The following is a 27,462-nucleotide window of genomic DNA, read 5'->3' as shown; positions in this document are numbered from 1 at the left end:
ACTTGCAGGAAGCGTGTAATGAGAGTGGCTTCCGCAGGGGGCCAGGCCCAGCAGCCGTTGGAAATCTGCATGTGACTTATGTAAATTAAAGTTTGCCTGAGATAACGGGTTGGGGGCTCTTGTATCAGTCTCGCGGATTGCCCAAGTTTGAAGGAGTTGCTTTCCTGTTATACTTTGAAAAATTATGAGTAAGTGTTCTTATACCTGCTTAATTTTAATACCACAGGGAAACAATTAAACTCTTGTAAAACCTGTGCTGTCTTGAAAGTGCCAGATCAAGGCTCCTGGTTTAGGCTTGTCTGAAGTTATTATTGTGGGTGAAAGCTGAGGGCTCGGACAGAAGGGCTGTTGCTGCAGACTGGGCTCTGCCAGGTGCTTCTTGGTACTCCAGATTATGACTGTTCTGTATGCTAATGTGTTTTATAAATTGCATTAATGAAAATCCTGCAAGCGTGTGGGAGTGTGAAATGCTGAAAAATTCTGTGATTGTGCAGAAGTGGGCTGTTGTGAGCCTGCAAAACTTAGTTTAAAGTACTAGGTAGGAATAAGATATGTGGTGTCCTTAGCTGGTAATGCAAGCCTTATGGCAAGTCTCCTACCACAGTTCGTTATAGAACTGATAATTATTGGTTTTGGCACGAAAAACCCAAGAGCAATGAAAGTTTTTTTTCTTACAGTGTTACTAAGTGGTAAAGCTGAAATGATGGATTAAAGCTGAACCTCGTGGTGCAGTTGGAGGTGGCGATAGAGTTCAGGTGACAGTCGGGACCTTGGTTCCAGGTTTTGCGTCTCTGAAACAGAGAAATGGCAGTCCGGAGATAAAGCATTTTGGTGGTGTAATCAGTTTATTTGGTTCATTGGTCACAGAGGAGAGTAGGAATCCTTCACATATGATGTGTTTTTCAGGATGACTTGTGATTTAAATTATCTGAATGTAGACTTTGTTCCTCCATTTTTTCTCTTGGTGTACACAAGTTCCATTCTGTTTTTAGTCCCACTCTCGGGACATCAGGCTGGTGCATCTGTCTGCTGTGCCCCACACCTGAACCTCCTTGGGCACCTGCCGAACCAACTTCAACAGAAGTTGTGAAAAAAAGCAATTTCTACAGATTTTTGTGAAAATAGACCAGGAGAAGACAAGGAACTCTAGTTATGCCCCTGCTGAAGGGAAAAACAGCTTTTATTAGAAACTGGAGAATCCCCACTAGGAAGAGGTGCAGGCTCCATAGACCCTGTTCCTGCAGGAGTTGGGCTGCCTGGTATCCTCTTCATCTTTCCCTAGCATGCATATGGTATACAAACATGAGCTAAACTGCCATGTTGGCTGCATGTTAACAGCATCTGTTCTTTTTTTTGATTTTATTAAATGAAGTTTCCCTTGTTAAATTTGAGTTCAAAATCTCTAGCCTTGACATGGTGCCTTTAAATAAAGCTAGATCCTGTACTGACTTACCACCTTTCTCCTTCCTCTCTTTCCATGTGGTTTACAATAACGTTTCTGTTGGGCTCTTTTCAGAGCTGAACCTCCTTACAGTTCTACATTAGCTCAAAAATGAAGTGCAAAAACTCCTCTGGCAGAATCAGTGTGATGATAGTCACCTGTATTGATTCCTGGGATGGGGCTTGCTTGGACATATGCTGGGATGTGCTGTGAGGCTGCCTACAGGAGAAAAGCAGAGCGGGCAGTGCCCTGTGTAATTCTGAGAGAAAAATATTTCAGCCTGTAGTTCACTCTAAGACCACATCTAAGGGAGCGGCAAGTTTTTAGATGAATGTTGTTTTGTTTTGTTTTTTTCTGGTGAGGTGCCTGTTGCCTTGCTCATCTTATATATTCCCCATAAGATCTGTGTTGCTTGATGGATGCAGTACTCTTACTGGATTTTAGCCCATATGCCTTTAGCATCATCTGAGGAAAAACCTTGTGAGCTATGATTAGATGCTGGCTTTTGAGATTTTGGGAGGGTATTAACAGACTCCCAGTGGAACTCGGGCAATGAGCTATTACTTGAAGCCTTAAACAGCCATCTTTCAGGGCCACAAAACCCCTTAAGAAATAATTCTAATGTTGATGCCGTTGTCTGTGAAAGTGTTCCTCCAATCATTGTACAAATGATGCTATACCTAACAAGAGCGAAGAAGCAGGGACGGCTCAGTGAGGGGGTTTGCCGTCTTGGGAGCTGAGTGCTCACACCTGGGTGACTACAGTGCAGAGGATTGTCCCGTTCATGCTGGTGACAAAGGGGTACGTATCACTGTCCTGCTTTTACCGAGCAGAACTAAGGAAGGTGCAGGTTCATTTGAGATATAGACCTACTTATGCTGCCTTATGCAATGTTTTTCAAACTACTCCCGATGTAACTTTGAGCTCTTTTTGTTTTCACGCGTGTGTCTCCCCCACAGCTGTTACTTGGGCCCAGCTAATTACACCAGACTGCTCAAAGCAGCTCGATGCCTTCAGGGTAGGGCGCTGAAAATGAGATTTATGTACTAGCTCAGCCATCGGTCCAGCTGAGCTGATGCCAACAATAACTTGGGTTTAGCCTTTTTTGTTGTAAAATGTAAAAACTGCCTTCACAGCTACTTCATTCTTACTCATTCTGCAGGTTCTTAGGAGTCAGCAGGTTGGGATGATGGGTATGATGTGTGGGTAGCAGTGTTGGCAGGTGGACCCATCTGCAAGGGCTGGCTATGCACCCCTGGGTTGCCTGGGGCTCTGGAGGGGACTCCTTACATCCCACCCTGGTCTCTTGTGGGTGGAAGTGGACAATCTTGAACACTAAGCCAAGAGGGCTGCAGAGCTCTGTCCCTTTGTGGTACAAGCTACAGCATGTGCTCTGAAACAATTAAAGACTTTAAATAAGAAATAGCACTGCAAGGAATAGCGTTTGCCACAAGATGGAATTAGAAAAGAATAAGGATGTTGGTCTTTCTCTCAAGAAGCACTACTTTAGAAATTGCTAGGTGAAAATGCCCAGAATCACTCTAAAAGTGGTTCCCTCCCTTCCAGTTCCCCAGAAGGGAAGACAGTTCTGGTGACCTCTCTCCATCTGAGCAGGGGCTTTGAAGGGGCGTTTGCTGCTGAAGTCTGCTCTACTCTACATGTGCCCTTTTTGTTATATAACCCAAGACTAAAAAAGTCGTTAAGAGCTCCCCATGAAGCACACTCAGCTACCAGTTGAAGGAAAGAAATTAAGTAACTGACTCTAACCTGGATTTAGGCTTTTGAGGGATTTAGCATATTTTTTTCTGCTTGTGTCCTTTAATTTAGATAAAACCTTTTCCAGCTAGCGTAAACTTCGGAATTTTCCAGTGTGCTTGCCTTCCTTGGTTAATTTGAAGACAATTATCTGAAGTGTCTCTCAGTAGCTGTCGAAGAAAGCTTAAAGGCAGCCTTTTTTGTGTATTTATTTGTTGGGGAGAATGTGTCCCAGCAGGGTGATGCTCTCCTCCAGAATCAACCTGTGGTTGATACGGGGGTGATTATCTGACCCACGTGGAAATACTGTGGCATGCTGCAGGCTGCCCCAGCTTCCTTTGGAGCCCAGGCAGCGGTGGTGGGGACCTCCTGTGAGCCCTGGGTCAGAGGCTGCATTGCCTGGTACAAACATGCAGAACAACTCTAATGTGCCATAATTAAAACTTGAAGTGATCATAAGCTTCAAGGTGTGTTTTGAGGCAGTGTTTGCCTCAGAACCCTTCCATGTTTTTCCTTCGTCAAGGTACGTTGTCAAGGAAACAGTTTAAGCTTTAAGTTAAGGGAAAACCACCCTCAAAATAAGTGATTTCTTTAAGCAGCAGAATTTTTTCTGCATGAATTTCTTGGTGTATAACAGTGCAGTTGAGTTCACATTCTTCCTTGAAGATCGTCTGATGCGGACACTTCCATGGAAGTGCCATGCCTCTTTTCATAATTTTTTTTAAAAAAATAACCAACCAACCAAACTTGTGCTTGCATTTTCCTGCCCTCGTTCAGATTTAGCTGAAGTTGGCTAGTCAATTCAAAAGTGACAGGTTCAAAGAGAACCATTGCTTTGTTCCAATGTGCAATCTGCTTGAATGCTGCAGTCAAAAGTTGAGCTTTTTTTGAAAAATTGTTTTAGCGGAGACATTTGTTCTCAATTTCTCCTTTTTATTCTCTCCAGGAGGTAATGTCAAGTGAAAGCTCAGCCTATGAGGCAGTGTGATGGGGAAAAACATTTTTCTTGTGACTTTGCACTGTCCTGTTTTGCTTGAGGAAAAGGCACATGGTCTTAATTATCATAGGGTGTGCTGGGTTTTGTATGGAACTGTAAAATGGAAAAAGCTGGAGTGGTGAACAGGGCATATGACTATTTATGGAAAGCTCTGCCTTCATTAGCTTATTTGCATTTTTTTTTTTCCGTAATTTATACCATGTTTGGTTTTGGGGATGGGGATGTCATGTTTGTGTGGCTGCTTGGAAGGGATGTGCTGTGTTAATGCATGGCCCTTTTTTCTTGCTAGTGCATCTACTGGTCCTTATAAATTTGAGGATTTTTTTCATTTAGAAGTTTTTCCACTACTCTTTATCATTGTAATCATAAATTAACTTATAGGCAGCCTTAGCAAGTTTAGCAGATGTTAGTTGTTTAAGAGATCTGGCTTAAAGTCTGTGGTCTGCAGTGTGTCACCATAAAGCGCTGACATGAGTGATGTTCGCAGCCAGAGAACACCGGAGGAGACCTCAAGGATGGGCAGCACCACTACGAGGGAGCCGTTGTCATACTCGATGCCGGAGCGCAGTACGGCAAAGTCATAGATCGTCGGGTGCGTGAGCTGTTCGTCCAGTCTGAGATCTTCCCTTTGGAAACGCCAGCCTTTGCAATCAGAGAACAAGGGTTTCGGTAGGTTGTTTCCTGCGATGCCTCTGCCTGTGTGTGCTGCTTGTTCTCTCCTCTCTGTCTGACAGTATCTGTGGATGTTGGCAGCAGTAGTAATTGCCTGTGTTTTTATGTGCAATAGCTTTCATTGTAATTACGTTAATGATTGCATCTTTAGCTTATCCATGGGAACAGCTGAGTTTTGCTGGGGAAACTTGCGCGGCAGTATGAATTTTGTCTATTTGCCTTCACGTCATTTTAATCATTTCCATTTGTAAGTATAATTTAAGAGTCCGCATTTTAAATATGTATCTGGAGAAATTTAGATGATCTTGCTGTTTTACCTGTTAAACTAGAATAGCTATTGATCAAGAAAACAAGTTTTATGAGTTTCTAAAAAAGATTTTCTTAGTTATTTATTTTTTTTAAATTAAACTAACTTGGATACTGAACATATTGGGGTAAATCATGCCAAACTGTTTCTGGGAAGCAACTGAAAAAAAAACCCAACTGAAACTACCACTCATTGTTTGCAGCAAGGAAAGGTCTCACAATTATTTAGTACTTTGTGCATTTCTTTTTCTTGTTTTATTAGGCTTACAAGGGTATGCCTCTCTTTTGTGTGGGGAAAATAAATACCCTGAAGTCTACAAATCATCAAAGACCTTACTTGTTAGTGTGGTACAAATCCAGAAATACAGTGCGTGTCTACTTCTTGGTTGTGCCCAACAATAGATAAGACAGTGCTTTGCTGCAGAATTGCATTTTTCTAATCAATTGTAATTAGTGAACCAGTAAACAGTGTATTTTAGTAAGTCAAATAGGAGCTTATTGATCTCTTCTGAAAACACAAACCAGAAAACCCAGGACCTGTTGGATCTGTCAGGTAGCTGCTGTGTGAAGAATTTCTCTTTCAGAAATGTTCTGAAAAATACCTTCTACCTTCTCTTATCAGATCTTGTTTGTAATTCTCCAACAATCAAGTCTTTAAAAGATGGACATACCTAATTACTTGTTTAAAAGGAATTCCTGCATCTGCTGTGTGTTGGGTTTTAGGTGTGGATCATAGTACTAGTGATGTTTTGTCTCAAACCTGTACTGTATTGATGCAGGTTCGTAGTGGGAAGGCCTTTTCGCCCTTTCTTTTCACAGTTGAAAGTTCTTCAAAGTCTTGTGATTAGACCTGTTGGTCTTGTCATTCCAAATAATTGCTCTCTAAAATGTGTCAAAACCTCTTCATTCAAAAGGTCACTTCTCAAGGTTAAGATAGTGGTTTCAGGTTATCGGTTACCCAGATTGGTCAATAAGTTGTGTGTCCACAGTCTCATCCAGGAAAGCTCAACAAATATTGATACCAGCTGTTGGGTGCCTTTATTCACTGACTGCCGTAAAAATGAGTTTGTGGTTTGCCTGCAAGATTTTGAGATATATTCTGTGTGTCATGGGAATAGTCAGGTTTCCATGTTGCAGCTCTGCATTGAACGGGCTGAGGAGCTTTGGTCTATGCTAAGGTTTGAGAGGCAGCAAGACTGAGTGGTTTGCTAAATTGTATTTACAAGTTGTGTTTAGAAAGCCAGCTCCTCAATTTTCATAGTTTCAGAACAATCTCTAGTGACAAGTTTCATCTAAATGTGACATAAATATATTAGCCATTTCCACAAGGTCCTGGGCTGAGAAGGTGTCACGTTTGGGGGCTCTCCTGGCATTAGTCTGAATTCTGGCACCGTCTGAGCTCTGGTGTGAGTCCTGAGGTCAGGGTATCAATGCATGCATTTTACTCTTGCTATTTTTACATGGTTCCTGATGTGCCTTTAATCCATTGCAAATAGGCTTTCCAAAGCTAGCTCAGGTTGTTTTGGAAGTGGTTTAAGGTAAATCAGAAAAAGGTGTATTCATACCAACACGAGAAGGTACGTAAGAAATTACATGGTGTTGCAGTAAAACTTTCAAAGTCTACGTCTAATGCTGGTTTTAATTTATCCTGGACAGTTGAGAAGATGCAGGTTCCTCTCTCACCCTCAACTCATAACTTTTTTCTTTGCTTCGGCAGATTGGATAACCTTTCTGTATTCTGTGGGATTTTAATTGGTATGGAAAAATAGCAGATTTTAAGACTATACTTTTTGAATAGGACAGTGTATAACGATTTTGACTTGTCATAAAAATGTTCAATTTGTAGGTGTGGCTGTATTTCTTTTCATTAATACTAAATAGTGTTCTGTACACTTAACTCCACATAGAGAAGCATTTGCTTATTAGAAGCAGTAATACCACCGGACATTAAGAGTTTTCAGGCTCTTTCTGGCAGTGTCTGAGTTTAGGAAATTCATGGTGTCTCCAACTTGAACAGAAATGCCTGTACATGTACAGCAGCTACTAGTTATCAAGATTGTTGAGTGTAAAACTACGCCAATGTCAGCTGTATGCTTATTCCAAAGCTCACTTGTAGATCCCTACATACAGAGAAATAAACGCTGCCTCTTCCAGTTCACAAGCCACTGTGCTTTGGCTCTGAGGGGTGTCCCCATACAGCCTTCCGCCTCGTCCCCTGCCATGGGATGAGGAGCCCAGGCTGGGGGACGAGGAGGTGGGCTGCTGGGGAGGGCTAGCCCTGTGTTGGTGGGAGCAGGTACCCTGTGTGACTGCAGTTGAGAGGTGGCATTCGGTATGTGGGCTTGTAACTACATGATTATTTCTGCTGGTGGTACAGATGTAGTAGGAGCACTACCCGTTTCTGCTGCTTAAAAATAGAAAAATTCTATTTTGTCAGTGCTTGCATGACAAACACTCTAAATAATGCTGGAAGAAAGCTTTATTAGGTGCGCTTAATCCTGTGTATGCAACTTCTCTCTCAGCCCATTTTGCATTTCTTGCTTTGAATAACAGATTTGATGTTCTCTGTGAAATAAACAGTACATGAGTCCAAGGTCTGGTACACCTGTGTTCGATCCTGGGCCAAGGCCAAAAAGCATTGCTCAACTGGCTGGTCCTGCAGTTCACAACCTTGCAAATCATCATGGTTTGCAAAAGCTCTCTATTCTTCTTTGAAAAGATTTAATTTTCTGTGATAGTGTGACGTATTAACTTGAGACCATAAATACTTGCATGTGTTGGACTTTTAATTCACAACCTGTGGCTAATGCCATCTCACTTTGTAATCAGGGTGGATTAAAGGACGTTTTCTCAGCAGCTCTAGAAATTTGGGAGTCTGTTTTCTGAATGCAGCTTGCCTCCACATGGCGCAGACACCATGAAGTATACGTGTCTTCATACTAATGCTCTGCTTTTGATCCTAGCAATCTTGCTTTTCTCATAGTTGACAATTCCTATGAGGAATTTAAAATACAGTCACTTTTTTAGATGGTTTATATTTGACTTTGTTTAAACTGATGAAATACTTCTCTGGTAAGTTTCTTTTTTTACAGCTGTAGCATAGCAAACAAGCTATGTTTTAGGATATCTGTATTAAAATTTACGTTAGGATATATAGAGTTCTAAAAGTATTATGAAGTAATGTCAATGTTTAAAGCAAATAAAGACATTTTAAAGTAAATGATATATTTGAGTTAATGTTTTCTTTATCTTTTGTCTGCAGAGCTATCATTATATCTGGAGGACCAAACTCTGTGTATGCAGAAGATGCGCCATGGTTCGACCCAGCGATATTTACAATAGGAAAACCAGTTCTTGGAATCTGCTATGGCATGCAGGTGCTGCTGAGAGATATGTTTGTCTTCAGCCATCTTCCAGGCCTCATTTCTGATACTAACTGAAGATGAACTGCTAAAGGACCTGCTTTTCAAATATAAGCAGTATGCCACATGTGCAAAAGATACTTCTAAAGTGCTAATTTATAAACTGAGAATACTGTGTATTTTTCTCTTGGCTCTGCCATATCAATAGCATAAGTGGTTTTTCTTTACTTAAGTGATGTGAATTGAGTTCCACACTGCCTTTTTTTTTGGTCACAATAAATATAACCTGGCAGTCATTAACTAATTCTGTCTAGTTGGTATTGGCAAGTGTGCCCCTCATGTAAACAGGTGAAATAGTTTGGGTTTTTTCCCCTTTTGTTTTCAAGTGTGGAATGTTTCTAGCATAGTTCTTAAGAGCGCTTAAACTCCACCCTTATGAAACACTTATTTACCTTAGGACTGAGCGGTGATCCTGCAGTGATCTAGGATATCCAAGCTGAGTGAAGAAACAAACTTCCAAGGAGACAGGGGATGGATTAGATGCATGACTTCTGCTTGTGCATTTTGTTTTTTTTCCAGGGTTAGTGATTTACTAGGCCTTCAGAGGTGCTGAATAATGGCTGGAAAAACTCCTTTAGAAAGGCTGGTAATTACGGAAACAGTAGTGGCACTCCCTGTTCTAAAGGGAAACATAGGTTATATTAAAATGTGTCTTAAAATGCCAAGCAAACTGAAAATATGTTACTTAGCCTCAAGTAGGGGAGTTCCTTAACGCCGACTTTATGGAAATGAATGAACTGTGTGTATTAACGCACTACTACTTCATTATAAAAAAAATTGAAATCAGTCAAGCACAGTAGGTATAATATCAAACTAGGCCTAAACTGAAGTCTTAAATCTCTGAAAGTTAAAGTAGTTGGAAGGTGAAACTCTAAAAATATTTTTTCGTTACCAGTTATATTTACAAGGAAAAAAAAAAGTCTTTATTTTGAGACCTCTGAAATCTAAAATGCAGATATCCAACTCCAAATGACAAGGTGAAGTTTTAGAAAGAAAACCTGGTTCAGATACTACTCTTTTTATAGTAAGGATTATTAAGAGTTTACTCCTTTAGTGTTATTTTTGGGACTCAAGTTTTTGATAGCTTCTTCAGAGCTGAGGAGCCACATGTTGAGAAGTTTAAGCCTATCTGAGGCCTTTAACTAAAAGATAGATAAATCATATTGTTGTTCAGCAGCTTAACTGTTTTTATGATAACTGGCCTCAGATACTCAGCTGATTTGTAGAGCACCCACTTCTATATGCAAGTATTGAATATGCATTATTTTGCAAATCTCTACCTATTGTCTACTGTTGTGGATTTCTGCTGCTCATTGTGTGCGGCAGCAGTCCCCAGCTATGCCAGCAGAAGGGAACGAGCCCAATACAGAAGTGTGATTAATTTTGAAGAGAATTCTTATTGTTTTGGAAAATAATATCTTAAATGAGTATAATAATGAAAAACTAGGTTGGTACGTATTGGAGGGCTAGAGCTGTTGTCAGTCATAGGCAGACTGAGATATGAAGTGGTACTAGGTTGTGTAGTGCTTTTTCAGATAATGTTTTTGTTTTGACAGATGATGAATAAGGTATTTGGAGGTACGGTGCACAAGAAGAGTGTTAGAGAAGACGGAGTGTTCAGCATTACTCTGGATAACACATGTTCACTGTTCAGGTACATAGACATTTTAAGTTATCAAAACAATATTGGAAATACCAGTCTGGAAATTGGTGGCTAGATGAGAGGAAGCTTATTTTAAAGGAAATAGCAAAATTGCACCCATGCTTATCTGATAATTTCTAATAAAACTTCTACAGCTGTGTTCATGAGTAAGCAAGTAACTCATTTGAAGAAATACTTAGGCATAACTTTTCAATTGACTCTAGAAATGCAGATGTATTTGCTTGGAATAGGGTGTAAACCCCTTATTTCAAAGTAGAATGTTGGCTTTAAGACACCATAAAGTGTACCACAACAAGAGAATCTTTGTGTTAAGCTCTTATCTCCTTCTGCTGTGCAGTGCATTACTCTTGTATTGGTTGGCACCCTTCCAATTTTTGAAAGGTAATAGAAACTCTGAAACCATTCTTTTTCTACTTTCCTTTAAAATTGTTTAGTGATGTTTTGTAAAACTAGAATTAGATTTCTTGGTAGTTTGTCAATGCCTCTCAAGTTTCTTGTAATAATTCTAACAATTTACTCATACCTGGCATTCCAGTTTTATTAACATTCCCCTGTAGGACTACTGCAGAACTTTATACCCTGTCTAAAGTCTGAGGTGCCCAAATTGTCCTGAAAACACTTGGTTTTGAGCAAGAAAACTTCACTCCGTTGAAATAAAAAGCAGGACTCCAAGTATCCTCATTGATTCTAGATGGCTCTACATGTCAGAGGGGATACTTCAATATTGGTGTGTTCATCAAAAAACCTCAAACCCTTCCGAACTAACACAAATTACCTCTTGCATGAAGGATGTGTTGTAAAAGAACTTAGGCAGCTTCCAGTGAAGGCATCTCAAAGCTGGAGATTACTTTTTGGGAAGGAAATTCTGCGTGTATTTCAAATGCGCCTGGCCAATCAAGATGTTCCCTTATTGGGATCCCTAATGGCTTCTCTTGGAAACACAGATAGCTAGGTCTTTGTTCTTTTTTTTTTTTTAATTGATTGATTCTAGTTTTTAATCTTTGTTTAGGGGCCTTCAGAAAGAAGAACTTGTGCTGCTCACTCATGGAGATAGTGTGGATAAAGTAGCTGATGGATTCAAAGTGGTTGCACAGTCTGGGAACATTATAGCAGGTATTTATTTTACACTAAAATTGCCTTTTGATAGTATTCACCAAGGGAAAGAATACGGCAGACAGTAGTTGGAACGAAATGGGAACAGAATATCTCTGTTATTTAATTGCCAAATAAGTGAATTGTTTTTAACAATTTCTTGTGTTTGCTTGCGTATTGTGCTGTCATGATACTAAAGAAAGAAATAGACATGAAAATGAAAGGTTCTGTTTTTAAATTGGTAGCTTAAGGAAAATTTAACTTTACTTCTACAGTTTATTTTAAAGTATGCACGTGTTGTTTCTCTTTGAAATAAAATATTGTGTGCCCTTAAGGCCCGGGAGGGGAAGACATGTACTGTAGTGTGCAGCGTAAGTGCTGTTTGGTTTTTGCACTGTAATAGTACAAGTGAAACCCTGTTTAATTACTAAAGCTTGATTAACTTGCTATTGTATTTAATATTATTGCATGAATGTTCAACTGAGCAAAAAAAATGTTGGTACTGAAAGCAGTGTTTCAAATATTCCACGCAGATTGTCACAGAAAAATGTAGAACCTTAGAATTTGGTTTTTGAAAGCTACTCAAGTTATTGAATGCCAAACAGACTCTTTGAGTCTCTTTCTAGGAGATGGGAGACCTGAAAAGGTCTTAAGTTTGCAGAGCCTCTTAGTAAGATCTCAAACTATTCACCTGGTTTATTTTAAATCTTTCATTTAAAAAAAAAAAAAAAAAAGAAAAGCTTGAGCTGCTGCTCTTAAATTGGACAAGTAACTAATTTGAGAAAATCTGGCTTTTTAAAAGATTTAAGAATGTCTCGTTATGGAAAGATTCTTTCCAAACTACTGTTAAGATTAAACGGAGCATTCATTGTATTCTGGGTTGCCTTCAAAGTGATCTAGAGCTCATGACTGCTCAGATCTCTCTATAAATTGTTTTGCTGTGTAAAGTTTGCTGCATCCAGTGTGCAAGCTGCACCAGGGCTCTGATACCTTTAACCCTGCTTTTTGTAGGCATTAGAAACAGAGTTGTACCTTTCCTATCCACAACACTTTCCTGTGCCATTTCCCATGGGCTTTTATAAAAGCCTGTGGCTCCTTGTGCCTAAGCAAGCAAAGAAATGCTGGTAAAGTGGTAGCCAGGCTTCCAGGAGCCAAAGAAATACAGAGGTACCATGTACGTGGGAGTCTGACGCAGGTCGGTGGAATTAGGCGGTTTCCCTACTGCTTTTTTTAATCCCAGTCTGATCAACGCTTGCTGCAAAATGCAGTGTTGTGATCTACTCAAAGTAAACCTCCAGAGACTGTTAAAGAGGGGTGGTGCTCACAGGCGTGCTCCTGCAGGGACATCTGCACAGCTTGACAAGCACAACCCTTTTACTGTGGGTGCAGCTGTGTCCATGTGGCTTAGTTGTAGGGTTGTAGAGGTATCCTGTGGTGAGGAAAAAATTAATGTAATTGATTTCCTGTTTTCTCAATGGTTTTCCTAGGATGTCTGAGATGTTTTCCCTGGTTTCTGAGGGATTGTGTGTTCTAGATATGTAACAAGTACCCCTGTTCCTAATCTTAACCAGAATCTTTGGTTTTGATGGTTGATTTGTGCCAAAAGTGATTATGACAAAATGTGGCAGAATAAATCTCTCCAAAAAGTCTATGCTTGACTTTCTTGGGTATGCATTTCACTTCCAATTTTTTTTTTGGTCATGCTCATTTCTTTGCACCAATGAAGGCATAGCAAATGAATCTAAGAAACTGTATGGAGCACAGTTCCACCCTGAAGTTAGCCTCACAGTGAATGGAAAAATGATCCTGAAGAATTTTCTTTATGATATTGCGGGATGCAGTGGCACCTTTACAGTGGAAAACAGAGAGCTTCAGTGCATTCAAGATATCAAAGAGAAAGTGGGCTCATCAAAAGTCCTGGTAAGTAGATTGAAACAAAGCTGAAAGATTATTTGCAAAAGCCTGGTAGAAACACTGACGCTTACAGTTACTGAGGTTAAATTGAAAAATGCAGAATTGCCATGATTTCTGTAATATATTAATGAAGTTTTAGACAATTTGCACAATTGGATCAATACGTTGTTTGACAACTTGTTTTCTTCCACATCATTGGCTCTAAGTCAATAGTCTGTTCTAATCCTCACAGTCGTATCTACTTTCCCTGTAGACAGCTGACCAAATTTTGGTTTTGTATATTTTTTTATCCTTAGGTTTTACTCAGTGGCGGTGTGGACTCAACAGTATGTACTGCTCTCCTGAACCGAGCTTTAAACCGAGATCAGGTCATAGCTGTACACATAGATAATGGATTTATGCGGAAGAGAGAGAGTCAGTCTGTGGAGGAGGCACTCAAAAAACTTGGGATTCAAGTTAAAGGTACCATAATTTTGTTAAGTATGCCTGATATCACTAATGATACAGCCAGTGTTCTAAAATTTACGTTTAGTGTTTTGTTTCATTGATTTGAATTGACCTTTGCAGTTCTCAGACTTTATATACCAAAGCATGGTTGCTAATTTGGAACAACCTAAGCCTATTCACAAAATTCAAAGCTAAATTTTAAGCCTTACTTACTTGATTGGAGCATACAATGAACTGACCTATCTCTTCAGTTGTTGAGATGTGATAACCTGCTATCGGGGCACAACAAAGCAGGGGGTGTGTGCCTCACTCACTGGTGCTCAGTCACTTTTCTGCTGGTGGGTAAGTAATCCTTTTCACCTGCTGCAAAACTCATTTGACTGCAGTTTTCTTCAGTGGCTTGGTTAACAGTCCTCCACTGGGGCTTTATTTCTTGTCCTAGACCTCTTTCTTTTTAAACTGTAAGCTCATTTGGGTGATTGAATTCCGTTACAGCCAAAATTACTTTTTCAAGGCTTTTTTTTTTTCCACTCTCCTGGCTTTTAAATAGGTGCGTTTTAGTTGTTTTTGGAGTAGCTTGTTGAGAAGCAATAGGTTATGAGAGAGCGGAAGGTACCTTGTCATGGCTGATAAGGTTTAGAGTTTTTTGGTGCTTGAAGTAGAAGGAGGTCAGAGAAGACAAATTATGTGTTTGAGTTGTGCGAACAATGAGAGCTTCTTTATACTGCCTGACTGATTTATTTCATAAGTAATAGCTGCCTGTTCCTGGGGCTGTGCGTAAGGACTGCTGTCAAGTGATTCTCTTGTGTTTTGGTCAGGAAGCATGGCACTAGGTGAGCAATGCTTTCCACTAGCCTGACAGTGTGAAACAGTGCAGGGAGGTGGCACGTTAGCATCTTGCAGATTGGGCTGCAACATCCTGATGTAGCAAAGCCTAAGCTTTGTTCTATACACTTTTTTTTTTTGCCCTCTGTAAACCAGGCTGCTAGAGAAATAAATTGAGGGAATCCCTTTGCTGCAAATGCTTCTTCTGTAGGTCATGGAGTTCAGTGCTGGTAAAAGATGCCAAAGAGCCTCCTAGCTGATCTCTGCATTGAGAGCCTCTCTAAATTAAGCAGCATATAATGTACCATGAGTAAATAGTGCATCATTTAATTTTGGTTGCCGAAAGGCCCTGGGGAAATACCATCCTGTAAACTATTTAAATAAAGCAAGTAAATTATAATCTAAGAGGGAAATCAAGAACTGAACTTTCACACAGCTGCCTAGACTCGTAATATGAAAAATATTGCCCTCTAGAGTAGGTTAATAAGACAAATAAAATGCTTTTATTACAATTAATTCTTGAGGGATTGAACAGGCTTATCTAATGCAGTTAATAGTTAAAGGACTGGACTGATTTTTATTTTCTTTTTTCAAAGCAATAAAGTGAAACTTATTTTTTTGCAACCTTGCATAAAAATCTTTACTGGCTTTGACAACAAATTCCTGTAATTTCATACAGTGGTGAATGCAGCCCATTCCTTTTATAATGGTACAACAACTCTGCCCATCTCGGATGAAGACAGAACTCCACGTAAAAGAATTAGCAAGACTTTAAATATGACTACAAGTCCTGAAGAAAAAAGAAAAATTATTGGTGATACGTTTGTTAAGGTAATATTTATAGTTATTTGTTGGTTGCCTTTTTAAAAATGACATGATTTCTAGATACATCTTCTATGTCAGACTGTTTCATTCTAAAGCACTATGCACTCAATGGCATCAGTGGTTTTAAGTTGTGGGTGACCTAAGAAGCCTTTGGTACATACTAAGCCTAAAATTTTCCACAGTCATTTAGCGGTCACAACACGGTTCACATGCATTGTACTAGATCCAGCTTTGTGTTTAGATGTACTGTATTGGTTGGCCATTCATTTCTGTTACATAAACTTGTATATAATGTGGTGTTTGTTTTTTTTTTTTTTTTTCCCACCAAATCAATGGGTAATGTGGATTGGAGCATGCTTCCATTGCTTTGCTGAAGATGAGCCATTTTCTGTCTCTCAGCTATCAGTGTTGATGATGCAGGCCTTTGATAACTGACAAGTAGATTGGAATGCCTTTTTTTTTTTTTTTCCTCTCCATCTTGCAGATTGCCAATGAAGTTATTGGAGAAATGAATCTGAAACCTGAAGAGGTTTTTCTTGCTCAGGGTACCCTCAGACCTGATCTCATTGAAAGTGCTTCCCTTGTTGCAAGTGGCAAAGCTGAAGTGATCAAAACTCACCATAATGATACAGAGCTGATTCGAAAGTTAAGAGAAGAGGTAAGCAAAAATATCCTTCTGGTTCTCACAAATGTTAAGCTGAGTATCAAAATGAAAAACTTCTGTGTTTTGCTGGTATAACTGTCCCATGTTGATGTGACCCTGTCCTGGTGAGGCCCTTTAGATTCTATTGTAATAGGGTGCAATTCATTACACTTCTTTTTAGCCCCTACGTTCCCAAAGTAGTCAAAATTGTTTGAGTGTTGTCCAGCATTGGATACTGAGGAAGACGTCATAGAATCATAGAATTGTTAGGGTTGGAAGGGACCTTAAAATCATCTATTTCCAACTCCCCTGCCGTAGGCAGGGACATCTCCCACTAGATCAGGTTGCTCAGAGCCCCGTCCAGCCTGGCCTTAAAAACTTTCAGGGATGGGGCTTCCACCACCTCTCTGGGCAACCTGTTCCAGTGTCTCACCACCCTCATGGTGACACCCTCATGTCAACAGATTGAACCTGGATTCATTCAGTGTGAACAATGGTGTTCTCAGCTGCAAGCTGTTTCCTCACTCTCCTACTTTTTAACCCTCAACAAATCTTGCATCCCAGTAAGGAAGCAAATGCCTGTACCAGGAGAGTAGTTTTAAGACTTTTCTCAGACAACTTTATTCTGGTTCAGCTGGAATTCATGATGTAATGGATTACTCTATTCCTTCTGTTGTATCTTGTTCTGAACACCAGTCAATGGGTAATCTTTAGGTACCAATAGTCCAGATCTGGCACATTATGGATTCAGGCAAGAGCTGTGACAGTGCTTTAGTGAAAACATAATCAGCTCCTGTTGAGAGAGAGGGCCAAAGTTCTCCTTCTTTTGAACTTCTAGTAACATTCATCACTGCAAGCATAGTATTCTGCTCTATTTTGGGAGAGCATGAGAACAATATATTTAAATGGGTTGAAATCTAGAGATAGTTCCTGCAGGATGAGTTCTTTCTGTTCTTATGCAGCTTCTGCATCACGTTACTAGTAACCTGATTGTCTGTCTGCCAGCAGTATGCTGGTGGCACACAATCAGTTTGCCAGTTGTCAATTTAAGGACTCGCAAGTCTTTCTGAAATGACCCCACGTGGACATCCATGGATGAGATTGAAGATGATGTGAACACAGGAGGTTGAACTGCCTGAAGATAAGCAGCCCAAGTCCCGTCCCTTTGATTGCACTCTTGTTCGGTCTGTTTAGTCTAGAGTCCAGAAAAGCTTTTTGAATACCTTTCTTGCGCAGAGCTCTTTAACTATTAGCACATGAAGCAAATGTCAGAGACTCCCCTGTTTTGCCTTTTCTGACATTAGAATGGAAAGTTCTCTAACCGTATTATAAAATAAGAAAGAATCAACATATGAGACATCACATAATAATCCTGTTGGAAGGTGCTCTTGTTGGAAGGTGTTGGTTATTAGTAAGTGCCCGGCCATAGGAGAGAAAGTAACCGTTACTGACCCACACTTCTAATACTGTAAAAAGTATTTTCAAGGCTTTTAGTTTGGTTTGAACATCTAGGGAAGAGGAGAAGGGTTTGAATTTCTGAAGACAGTCAGAGCAGGCTTGACCTACAGCTATATCTACACTGATGGAGCCATTGATATTTTTGGCACGAACTTAAACTTCCTTGTCTTAGCCTCTGTCCTGCAACTGTTTTACAAAGCCCACATTCACACGTACTTTTCTTTGCAGGGCTTATGCAAATGTTGGCAGCCGATACTGTGAAAAGCAGGCCAGTTTGACTGCCATAACCTAAACATTTGAGGCTTTTTGTTTGAATGTGTAAGCTGGACTCTAAATTACCTTTTTTTTTTTTTTTAAGGGTAAGGTAATAGAACCACTGAAAGACTTTCACAAAGATGAAGTGCGAGTACTAGGGAGAGAACTTGGTCTTCCTGAAGAGCTGGTTTCGAGGCATCCCTTCCCAGGTATGAGTGGTGATCTGTGCTACTTAGCGAAGGGCTATGGATCATGTCAGTATTGTTTAGAATATACTTAACCTGTAGAATAAATTTATGTTGAAGCCTAAAACTATAAACAGGAAAAAATTGATGGATTTATTAGTTTTTACTTAAGCAGGATCTTTCTTCAGAAAAAGAGGATTTGAGAGCAGCTTTATTATGTATAGAGATTAAAGGAAAAGTTTTATAATTTAGTTTGCTTTTAGCTGTATTTGTTTATTTTCAGTTGCATAAGCCAAAGCAAGAATTATCAGTGAAGTACAGCTGAATGCGTCTTCAGCTGTCAAATGTATCTTTCTTGAAATAATGGCCTATATCTACCTGCCTTTCTAAGGAACATTTCCTGTTTTGAAAATGATTGCATGGAAAATAACGAGTTCTCCACCGGGAAACATCAAAGCATATAATACAGCAAAGCCCACATCCTTTTAGGGGGGTTATGTTTTTCTGTCCATGTGTTTTAAAATTGTCCTGCAGGGTGTGTAGTAGTCACTGGCAGAGTGCATAGGCTGTTGTGCTAATGTACCAGCATCACATGAAATGCAAGAAGCTGTCTTCAGGCACTTCCAGTAAATTATGTGTGCTTTTCTATTAAGAAGCTAAAAGGTCAAATAGCCAACAGGGGTCTTTAAAACCAACGGAGACTCAACTGTGTGTTATAACCAAGTCTTTCATCCCGGTTGCCTAGCAAAGGGAAGGAGGAAGTTCCTGTTCACTTTGACTTGCCTTCTCCTGCACTTCACCACTAACTGCTGCTTTACACAACTATCCAATTTAAGATATAGGTAAATAGTGCTTAAATGTACTGAACAGAAATACTGTTCCAGAATAAACTGCTTGTGAATTTTTTTTTTTGTCTTGTAGGGTGTTAAGACAATTGAAGTATAGGTACAATGGCAAAGCACACTCTACTCAGTGATTGACTGCTGTTCCAGATGCTGGCACATTTTTAGATGAAAGTCAGCTTTCCCGTTGTTTAGTATAATGGTTTTTCTCAACTTTGCATTGCAGGTCCTGGTCTAGCAATTAGAGTGATATGTGCTGAAGAGCCTTACGTGTGCAAAGATTTTCCTGAAACAAACAACATTTTGAAAATAGTTGCAGATTTTTCTGCAAGCGTTAAGAAGGTAGCAAAATCACTAAACTCTAATATGCATAAAATACTATGATCATTCTGTAGTGGCCTGCAATGAGGCTCTAGGTGACTCTGTTCTGGCAGGAGGGTTGGACTAGATGATCTCCAGCGGTCCCTGCCAACCCTACCATTCTGTGATTCTGTGAGGTTTAAGCTGCTAAATGTTTAAAACTACTTACTTGTGCTCTTTAAGGAGTAACGCATTCCAGTACAATTCACTTGAAGCCATTCAGTGTAGTACAATAGAATTTTTTTGCACCATGACTAGTGCAAGTGTTAAACAATTTCTGGAAAATGGAAGTTTATACACCTTTCAAATAGTAAATAAATTTTGGTTTAATTAAATTTTGTGCAGATGAGAATTTCTGAAGGTTTTTCCCTTCCTAAAATAACTGTAACTTTCGAGATTTACATGCTCTAACAATCACTGAATGTCTAAATTAAAGTGCAGGAGCAAGGAACTAGTGCTTGCCAGATGTTTTGAAGAGAAACCTGAAGTTTTTAATAGATTACTTTTAAATTCTTAATCTCTTAACTGTTATAACCTTCATGATTACTGTAAGCTCACTTGAACTAAACTGCAGGGGCTGGAAAGAGCCCACTCTAAGTTGAAGTTCTAAGTTCAAAACGACTTCCAAAACATTGAAGGGGAGTAGTTCCTTGAAAACTTGTTGAATTGCAGTGTAGTGTAACAGGATATTACTTTGTTCTGTATCTGAAATAAACAAAAATGAAAAGTATAGCTTTGTGAAAGAGAGAATGAGCATAAGAAAAGAGCTTCATCTATGGCCTTGGAGAGAGGTTCATCTTAAACTACATGCAGTCCAAGCAAATAAAATTGCTTTTGCTAAAATTTAATTGTTAAATGAAAGGGGTTTTTTTTAAGTAGTTCCAAGGGGGTAAATGTGGACTAAATCTAAGCAATCGGCTACTTACAATGCAAATAAAATTATTATATAAAAGTTCTATTTGTGTGCTTGGGGATTTTATTTAATTAAAAATTATTTCTCTGCATCATTGCACAGCCACATACTTTGCTGCAAAGGGTCAAAGCGTGTACAACCGAAGAAGACCAGGAGAAGCTGATGCAGATTACAAGCCTACATTCACTGAATGCCTTCTTGTTACCAATCAAAACTGTGGGAGTGCAGGTAAATGGATTCAATCCAAGGGATGTTCTGAAAGCTGCCTCCTGGCAGTGTGGCAGGCTGCAGTGAAGCATAATAATTGCTGCTTTAAGACTGAATGGAAATAAAGGGCTTGACTCCAGAACATAAGCTTCAAGTGACTGTGATAGCTACGTTATTGTCATTTGTCAGTGCTGGTGTGTAGTGCAAAGGTGTCAAGACATCCAAATAGACACTTGAGTAAATGCAAATACACTTGAGTGTATTTGAGGATGTCATTGAGGTTGGATAATGGTGGCCATTTACAGGCAGTTTCTTCATGACTTCATAACTTGTAGACTTCTGCTGTAACTTTTAAGGCTGAGGAGTCCTAGACTAAGTTGATCAAAAAAACCCTGCTTCCTACATTTGAACGTGCTCGTTGCCCTTTCCTGTACTTTTTCAGATTGTACTATATCCTTATCCTTGTCAGGAAAGGAACTAGAGCAGCGCAGGCTGTTCAGGGTAGAGGAACACTTGAATCTGTGCAATGGCATAGTGGTTTGGTTTTTTTTTTTTTAACTTTCGCTCCTTTGCTAATGCCACTGGAATTTCTGCGGGCTGTCCTCGGTATTTGGTTTGTGTTTCTGTCGCCAAACACTGAGCTGGTATTCTCGTGAAATAGCGTGCAGTAGGTTGGAAGATTTCTTTACTGCCTGGTTATAGCTGTAAAGTACCTTTCTTTGCTTTATCAGTATTGAATTACATCTTTCATTATCAGCTGCTTAATCTTTTGTGTCTCTTCTGTAACTCCGTGCAGTCAGCTTTTCTTACTATCTTAAATAGCAATATCATCAGCAGATTTCTACGCTTCATCACGGGTTTTCTTCAGATGGTGCCATCAAAAATAACAATCCACAATCAATCCCTATGCTCAGGTCACCTCATATGAATCTTTCCATACTGAAAAGTTTCCTTTTATACGCTCTTATTAGCTTACAAGAGGTCTGTCTTTTTCTGTATTCTATCTTTCATGTGGTATCTCTCAGCATACTGATTTCACCAGCTTAGTGTCTGCTAAACGTTGACACAAAGTATAGTCCTGGAACCTATGGGATGAAGGGGAAAGTATTGTGAACTATTTTGGCAGCAAAGTTCATGTTCAGTTATTATTATTTTTTTAATTTATAGGGTGACTGTCGTTCATATAGCTATGTTTGTGGGATCTCTAGTAAAGATGCTCCACACTGGGAGTCTCTTATGTTTCTTGCCAGGCTCATACCACGCATGTGCCACAACATAAACAGGTAAGTATTTTGAATTATCTTTATTTCTAATGATCTACTTAATATATTGAAGTTCAGCATACACAAGCATTGGCATTCTATGGTGGAATTTTTTTAGATGTTGGACAGGTGTGTCGTGCAGAGGTTACAAAGACATGATAAATCAAAACATAGGTTTATTTCTGGAATTACTATCTTGAAAAAGAAATTGATAGCCTATCGGTTTTTTTTAGCACTTGATTAGACAACGTCCAGTGTAACTTACGCAAAATCTTTTTTGAAAGATTCCAAGCCTGTTGATGAGTTGTGATGTCATGTGGTGTTTTTTTGCTTTTTGTCAAAAAGGGAATTTATGTGGGACTATCAGTTCTAATGGCCCATAGGAAAGCTCCAAAGCTGGGCAGTCTGAGCTTTTTTGTGAATATGCATTTTTCTAGCTGCTTGAGTCCATAACTTTTCTAGCAGCTGAAGTTGATTAGATATTAAAGCAGTTTTGGAGAATGCATATCTTCTTTGCCTGGCTGTCGAATTTCTGACGAAACTGCTTATAATTGCTTATAGCAAAACTTAATCTTGTCACAAAAGTGATGCCTACTGAAAGAGGTGTTATTCTTAAAAGCAAGATCTTGAATTGTAAGATGTTACTTTAAATGCAGAGGGAACAAAAGAAGGTATAAAATCAGGATTGCGTGTGCAATTTCAAAGTATGTGCTGGATTTACAGCATAGCTATCTTCTTTAAGCTCTTTTGGATTTAATACTTCCCTCCTGAATATACACATCTCTGGGAGTCCTGCTGTACCAGGGTATGTTTTCAGAATCTTTCATTGCTGTTTACAGGGACATTGAAGCTGGCAGTTTGAGGAGTGCACTGAAATAGTTGGTCTTTTGCCCAGCTATGCTTGCAGACTTTATATTACAAACAAAAATACAGAATGTAAAGCTTGCATATTTTTCTGCTTTGGATTTTGGACAAGTATTCTTGGTTTGTATCTACAAACTCAAATAACTTGTGTGTATACACCATAGTAAATCCTTGTATGAGGCCTGTCAGACAGTATTATACTTCGCTTTTTGTTCTGCAACATATGAAATGCAATGAATGAGCCTAAAAAAAATATGACTGGTTTGAATTCAGAAAATATTTTATTACAGATGTAGTTATGTAGATTTATAAATTGCAATGTTAGTGCCCTGTGCTGAAAACACAGCTGTTTGTTAACAGTAAGGTTTACTGTTTCATGGTATTTTTTGGTGGTTTCCTATTAGGAGAGAAGATAGAAATTGTAAGCACTTATTAAGTAGCTTTCTCAGAATAATCTTAACTTTTACTGACATCAAAGTAAAATTGAAAGAACACCGTTTGTGATACTGCTGAGTTAGTATTTCTGTTTTTTCAAAGGATTATTTTCTTGAGTAAGTAATATTGTGGCTATTGCTAGTCTCTAGCCAACCAAAATAAATTAGTACATTTGACTTGTAAAGCTAGTATGCACGTCACGTTCGTGGAATATGTGCATGAAGTTATATTAAGCTCTAGTTAGTAGCTAAGGAGCAAAATCAAATATTACACTTTTTTCCCTAGTTTTATTTCTCACTGTGATACTAAAGATGCAGTCTTTAGCATTCTGGTTTATTCCGTGTGTGCAAAATGTGTTTTTCTACCATCCTGTTTGTTTTCCAGAGTTGTGTACGTGTTCGGTCCACCGGTCAAAGAACCTCCTACAGATGTCACCCCCACTTTCCTGACAACAGGAGTCCTCAGCACTTTACGTCAAGCTGATTTTGAGGCTCACAATATTCTCAGGGAGTCTGGTAGGTGCTTTGCCTTATCCCACGGATTAGACTCTTGTTTTAAGATCTCTGCAAACCTAACTGAGTATATAATGCTACTGTCAAAAGCTTCTTGAATATCTCCAAAGAAGTGATAAATTCATGGGATGACAGGCAAGAGCCTTTTCTGAAAGTTGTAGAAGCTGATAGCTAAAGGACAGGAATTGTTAGCCTTTCTGCTAGCAGAATTAATTTTAGGGTATTTAGGGGGACTGAGGCTTCCCTCTGACGCGTTCTGAAGCTCAGAGGTGTGGTGCTTCACTGCAGCGCAAACTTCTGCAAAAAGTGCTGTTAGCCAGCTGAAAGTCAACCGAATAACCTGTCTGTTCTGGTGATCTCAGCCATCAGTATTTACAAGTAAATAAACTGTGTAAAGAAACTTGACGTGGTTTCTAAATCATGGGGTTTATGTGGAAAGAAGGGAGCCCAAATACTAAGTTTCTAATGGTGGTGCCAGTTGCTACCTGTGGTGATTTCGTATTTCTTAACTTAAAATAAAAGCTGTATTTGTAAACCCAAGCACTTCAGGCTAGCAGATGGTAATGCTTCGAGCCCTTAACATCCAGGGAGCATTCAAATATCCTGTGATATGGTACACAGGTGGAGTCTGGGAAGATAGTAGTTCTGAGGCTTGGGGCTTTTTTTTTTTTACTTAATTATATTTGAAGATGTGATATGTGTGAGAAGAAGTTCATCAGACTTGCCTATATTTTGTATAAATGAAGTTAGAAAGGATATATCTTTTTAAAAATATGTATTCCGTTTGCAAGGCTCTCTTAACATAATCTGTACAAAAATAGCCCCCAAAGGGTGAGGATAACACTGCCAGTTGTGTTTGTAAAACTGTAGTTGTGTTTTGCTAACTTCTGGTGACACTGGGCTCTGTGTGAATGAATCGCTCCCAAAAATAAGACTTGAGTTGTTCAGTGGAAAAGACTCCCTGTACCAACAGCTCAGGCCGGTGCTAGCAGAGGGTGAGAGCCCGCATCAGTGTTAGGCTGGCTCTGCACGCTGCCGCACACCCAAATCTCCAACTTTTAGATCATTTAAACAGTGAGATTAGGTGGTCTGTGTATTGGTTTTCGGAAGGAGATATTTAAAAAAAAAAAAAATGTGAGAGATGGTTATCTGGAATTACCTATCAACCACCAGCAACAGGGACACCTGAGAGCTTTCTCTTAAATACGTCAGACACAGAGATACTTGAGAATGGCTCTTTATTGGGCTTGATATGGGGATAGATAAAACCCCATGGCTTGTTATGTGGGAAGGAAAGTACATCCTGAACCGCATTCACAGCGAATTACAGGGTTAACAGGAGGTTATCTGGTTTTGTTCTGCATGCCTGCAAATGCTGAAGATTATTTCAAGTGGCAATTTGAGTAGTTTTAGTGTATGCACCACTAATTACATAATTGTATAATGAGTGTGATCTTCTGAGCTGTGGTAGCAGTAGCAAAAAGATCCCAGAAGATGTAAATGTAGCTCCTAGTATATAGTTTGAAGTACACGTGGGAAGTTCTGTAAAACTGCTATCGTGTTTGTGTCTTTCAATCAAATTAATCCACTTTGTACTACTATTTTCTGAAGGTTATGCCGGGAAAATTAGCCAGATGCCAATAATACTGACACCGTTACATTTTGATCGGGACCCCCTACAGAAACAACCTTCCTGTCAAAGATCTGTGGTTATTCGAACTTTTATTACAAGTGATTTTATGACTGGTATTGCAGCAACTCCTGGTAATGAGTTTCCAGAAGAGGTAATACAGGTTCTCAAGTTTCTTTTCAACGTGAGCTAGTACTGCAGATGGCTCACTTTGACTTTCTTCCCTCTCTCTTGATTGCTTGCCTTGCCTTTGATTTTTTGTTGCAAATTTTTCTCTCTTTCATAGTATTCATTAGGAAGAATCCAGTGGTGGTTTGGGGGAAAAACTGTAACAACATGGGAAGCTGGCAGATGGGTATGACAAACTTAAAGGCTTTCCAACAGACATGAGCCAAAATACAATCAATTAAAAGAGAAAGAATACCCTAACTATTTTTGGGATTTTGAAATTAATTTTTTGCGTTAGCAATTGGGAATGACCTGAATTGCAGAATTGCTCTTGATCCCCACTTCTGATTTTACCGGAAGCTGCTGTTTAACAGCTCAAAGTGTGCTATTTTCTATTTAGGTCGCTAAAAGGATTTAAGAGTCAAGTTTAGGCATATTTTTCTGGGAAACTTTATCCATGTCCAGTTTCAAGTACTTTGTCTCTCTGGGAATGCAGTGTAGATGAAGAACAGAATTGACTTTTATTTAAACATACTTTAAAAGCATATAGGCATTGTTTAGTAATTGTATGTAACCGAAGTATTCTACTTTAAGGAAGCCTATCCATTTAAAAAGAACCGATTCAAGGCTAAGTTGCCATGTAAACTATTCCATTATATAAAATGAGGATTCATTTGACCTTGAAGTTTGTGTTTAAAAAAAAAAAAAACAACCCACAAACAAAACAACCAAACACCACAAAACCCATAACTAACTAAACAACCCCCCCCACACACACATTCTTTAAAATGTAAAATGGTCACTTTAAGGCTAGGTAATAATGTGGTGACAAAACAGTAGAGCTTGTGGAATTTATGAGGAAAATAATCATATTTGATTAAAAATTTTCTGTGTTTTTCCATGGAGAGCAATGCATTGTTTAATTTATGCTTGCACTATAAAACAGTATGTCATAGAAGTGGCATTGTTGTGAACTGTGGGATTTTTAAGGAAGCTGAACTTCTAAGGATCAGCAAATTCTCATCTAGAATACTTTTGCTAATGTGAATTAATTGTGAGCTCTGGAGAACAACTCTCAATGGGAACTCTTTCCTTTGGATGCTTCTTTCCCTTTTTTATTTTGAAAGGGGTTTCACTCAGGCTGCTAATTTGTGTTTGGTAGTTCAGCTGGAGATGATGGTCTGAGAAAAGTCTGAAAATGGTTGATAGTAACACCTAACAGCATATGTTCCTGCTGAACTTTCAAGAAATAGTTTTGAAGAGCTGCTGCCTTGAGGGAAGCGTATTGTGATCGACACCCTGATTTATTGTCAGTGCCAAAAATCAGCAAGTTCCAAATGTAACTGCAGATATCATGAAGCCTAGAGGTTTTGTATAAATTGATTTTATTTCTTAAGTGGTGAGAGTACGCTAATAAGCTCTTTCTCTTGTGTATAACAGAACTAGTGTGAACAAAGTTTTCCTTTTTTAAGCTTTTCTTGGATAGTTTTCATCAGGTCTGTCTTACATGCTTTCTTCTGATATTTTTCTTTTTTCAACGATAGGTTGTGTTAAAAATGGTGGCGGAGATTAAGAAGATTCCTGGCATTTCTCGGGTGATGTATGACTTGACATCAAAGCCACCAGGAACTACAGAGTGGGAGTAATTAACTTTTTTTCTATTAAAGTACTGTGTGCAGTCTAAATCATATCAGAAACCATTCCCAGTGTTGACATGCAGTACTGTGAAAGAGTGACTGGAGCTGCTACATCGCATCAGATTCCTCTCCTGGAGCATAAACCTGCGGTTAAGAGCTGTGCTGGGGATAATAACTGAGTGGGGCTGAGGATTTGTACGGGTAAATAATTATGGCAGCATTGCCGGTGCGCAGACAGATTCCTTTTGCTTTTGCCTTTGTCTTACTGATTCTTCCTGTTTTCTTGTGTTTTATTGTTAACTGTCATTTCAACGTCTCTTTGGTTTTGTACACTGTGTAAAAAGAGACAGTTTATTTACTTCAACCAAAAGCATTGTTACAGCCTAAAAATGTAAAATGAATTCTTTGTGACCAACTGCTTTTGAACAGATTTCTTATAAATAAATATTTTGCCAAATGGAGTAGTGGCTACTGTTGAGTTGTGGAATTACCGTGTATCTGTTGTATACTGTTTAGCCTATATTGTTTGACATATTAGCTCATGGCAATAACGTTGAGCTCCAGAAGTGCAATGCTAAAATATTATGAAGTTACCCCTGTCTGTCTTTCTGTACTCGCTCCCTCTTGCATCGCTCAGTAGGTGTGCGTGTTGGTAACAGCTGTGTATACACCGGCTAATCTTTAGTGTACACTTGCTGCACGTATGCGTATGTCAAATTCCAGACAGTGAAG

At 39.1% G+C, this 27,462-nt stretch overlaps 1 protein-coding gene across 1 annotated transcript in view; it reads left to right on the top strand.

The window, feature by feature from the left end:
• The window catches only part of GMPS (guanine monophosphate synthase), a 28,357-nt gene extending 1,166 nt beyond the window's left edge, over nucleotides 1-27,191 (top strand). The window contains exons 2-16 of the mRNA XM_074589945.1: nucleotides 4,681-4,862; nucleotides 8,434-8,548; nucleotides 10,150-10,247; nucleotides 11,266-11,369; nucleotides 13,075-13,268; nucleotides 13,559-13,724; nucleotides 15,214-15,365; nucleotides 15,844-16,017; nucleotides 17,819-17,924; nucleotides 18,969-19,084; nucleotides 20,118-20,243; nucleotides 21,390-21,505; nucleotides 23,168-23,298; nucleotides 24,907-25,079; nucleotides 26,638-27,191. Of these exons, the coding sequence (XP_074446046.1) occupies nucleotides 4,681-4,862; nucleotides 8,434-8,548; nucleotides 10,150-10,247; nucleotides 11,266-11,369; nucleotides 13,075-13,268; nucleotides 13,559-13,724; nucleotides 15,214-15,365; nucleotides 15,844-16,017; nucleotides 17,819-17,924; nucleotides 18,969-19,084; nucleotides 20,118-20,243; nucleotides 21,390-21,505; nucleotides 23,168-23,298; nucleotides 24,907-25,079; nucleotides 26,638-26,739 (2,055 nt within the window). The 3' untranslated portion in view covers nucleotides 26,740-27,191. The remainder of the gene's footprint in view (nucleotides 1-4,680; nucleotides 4,863-8,433; nucleotides 8,549-10,149; nucleotides 10,248-11,265; nucleotides 11,370-13,074; nucleotides 13,269-13,558; nucleotides 13,725-15,213; nucleotides 15,366-15,843; nucleotides 16,018-17,818; nucleotides 17,925-18,968; nucleotides 19,085-20,117; nucleotides 20,244-21,389; nucleotides 21,506-23,167; nucleotides 23,299-24,906; nucleotides 25,080-26,637) is intronic.
• The last annotated feature ends 271 nt before the right edge of the window (nucleotides 27,192-27,462 follow it).

This window comes from Larus michahellis, chromosome 6, assembly GCF_964199755.1.
Source record: "Larus michahellis chromosome 6, bLarMic1.1, whole genome shotgun sequence".
NCBI classification, from domain to species: Eukaryota; Metazoa; Chordata; class Aves; order Charadriiformes; family Laridae; genus Larus; species Larus michahellis.
Note: the sequence above shows the minus strand (reverse complement) of the source record. Positions and strands in the feature narration are given on the sequence as shown.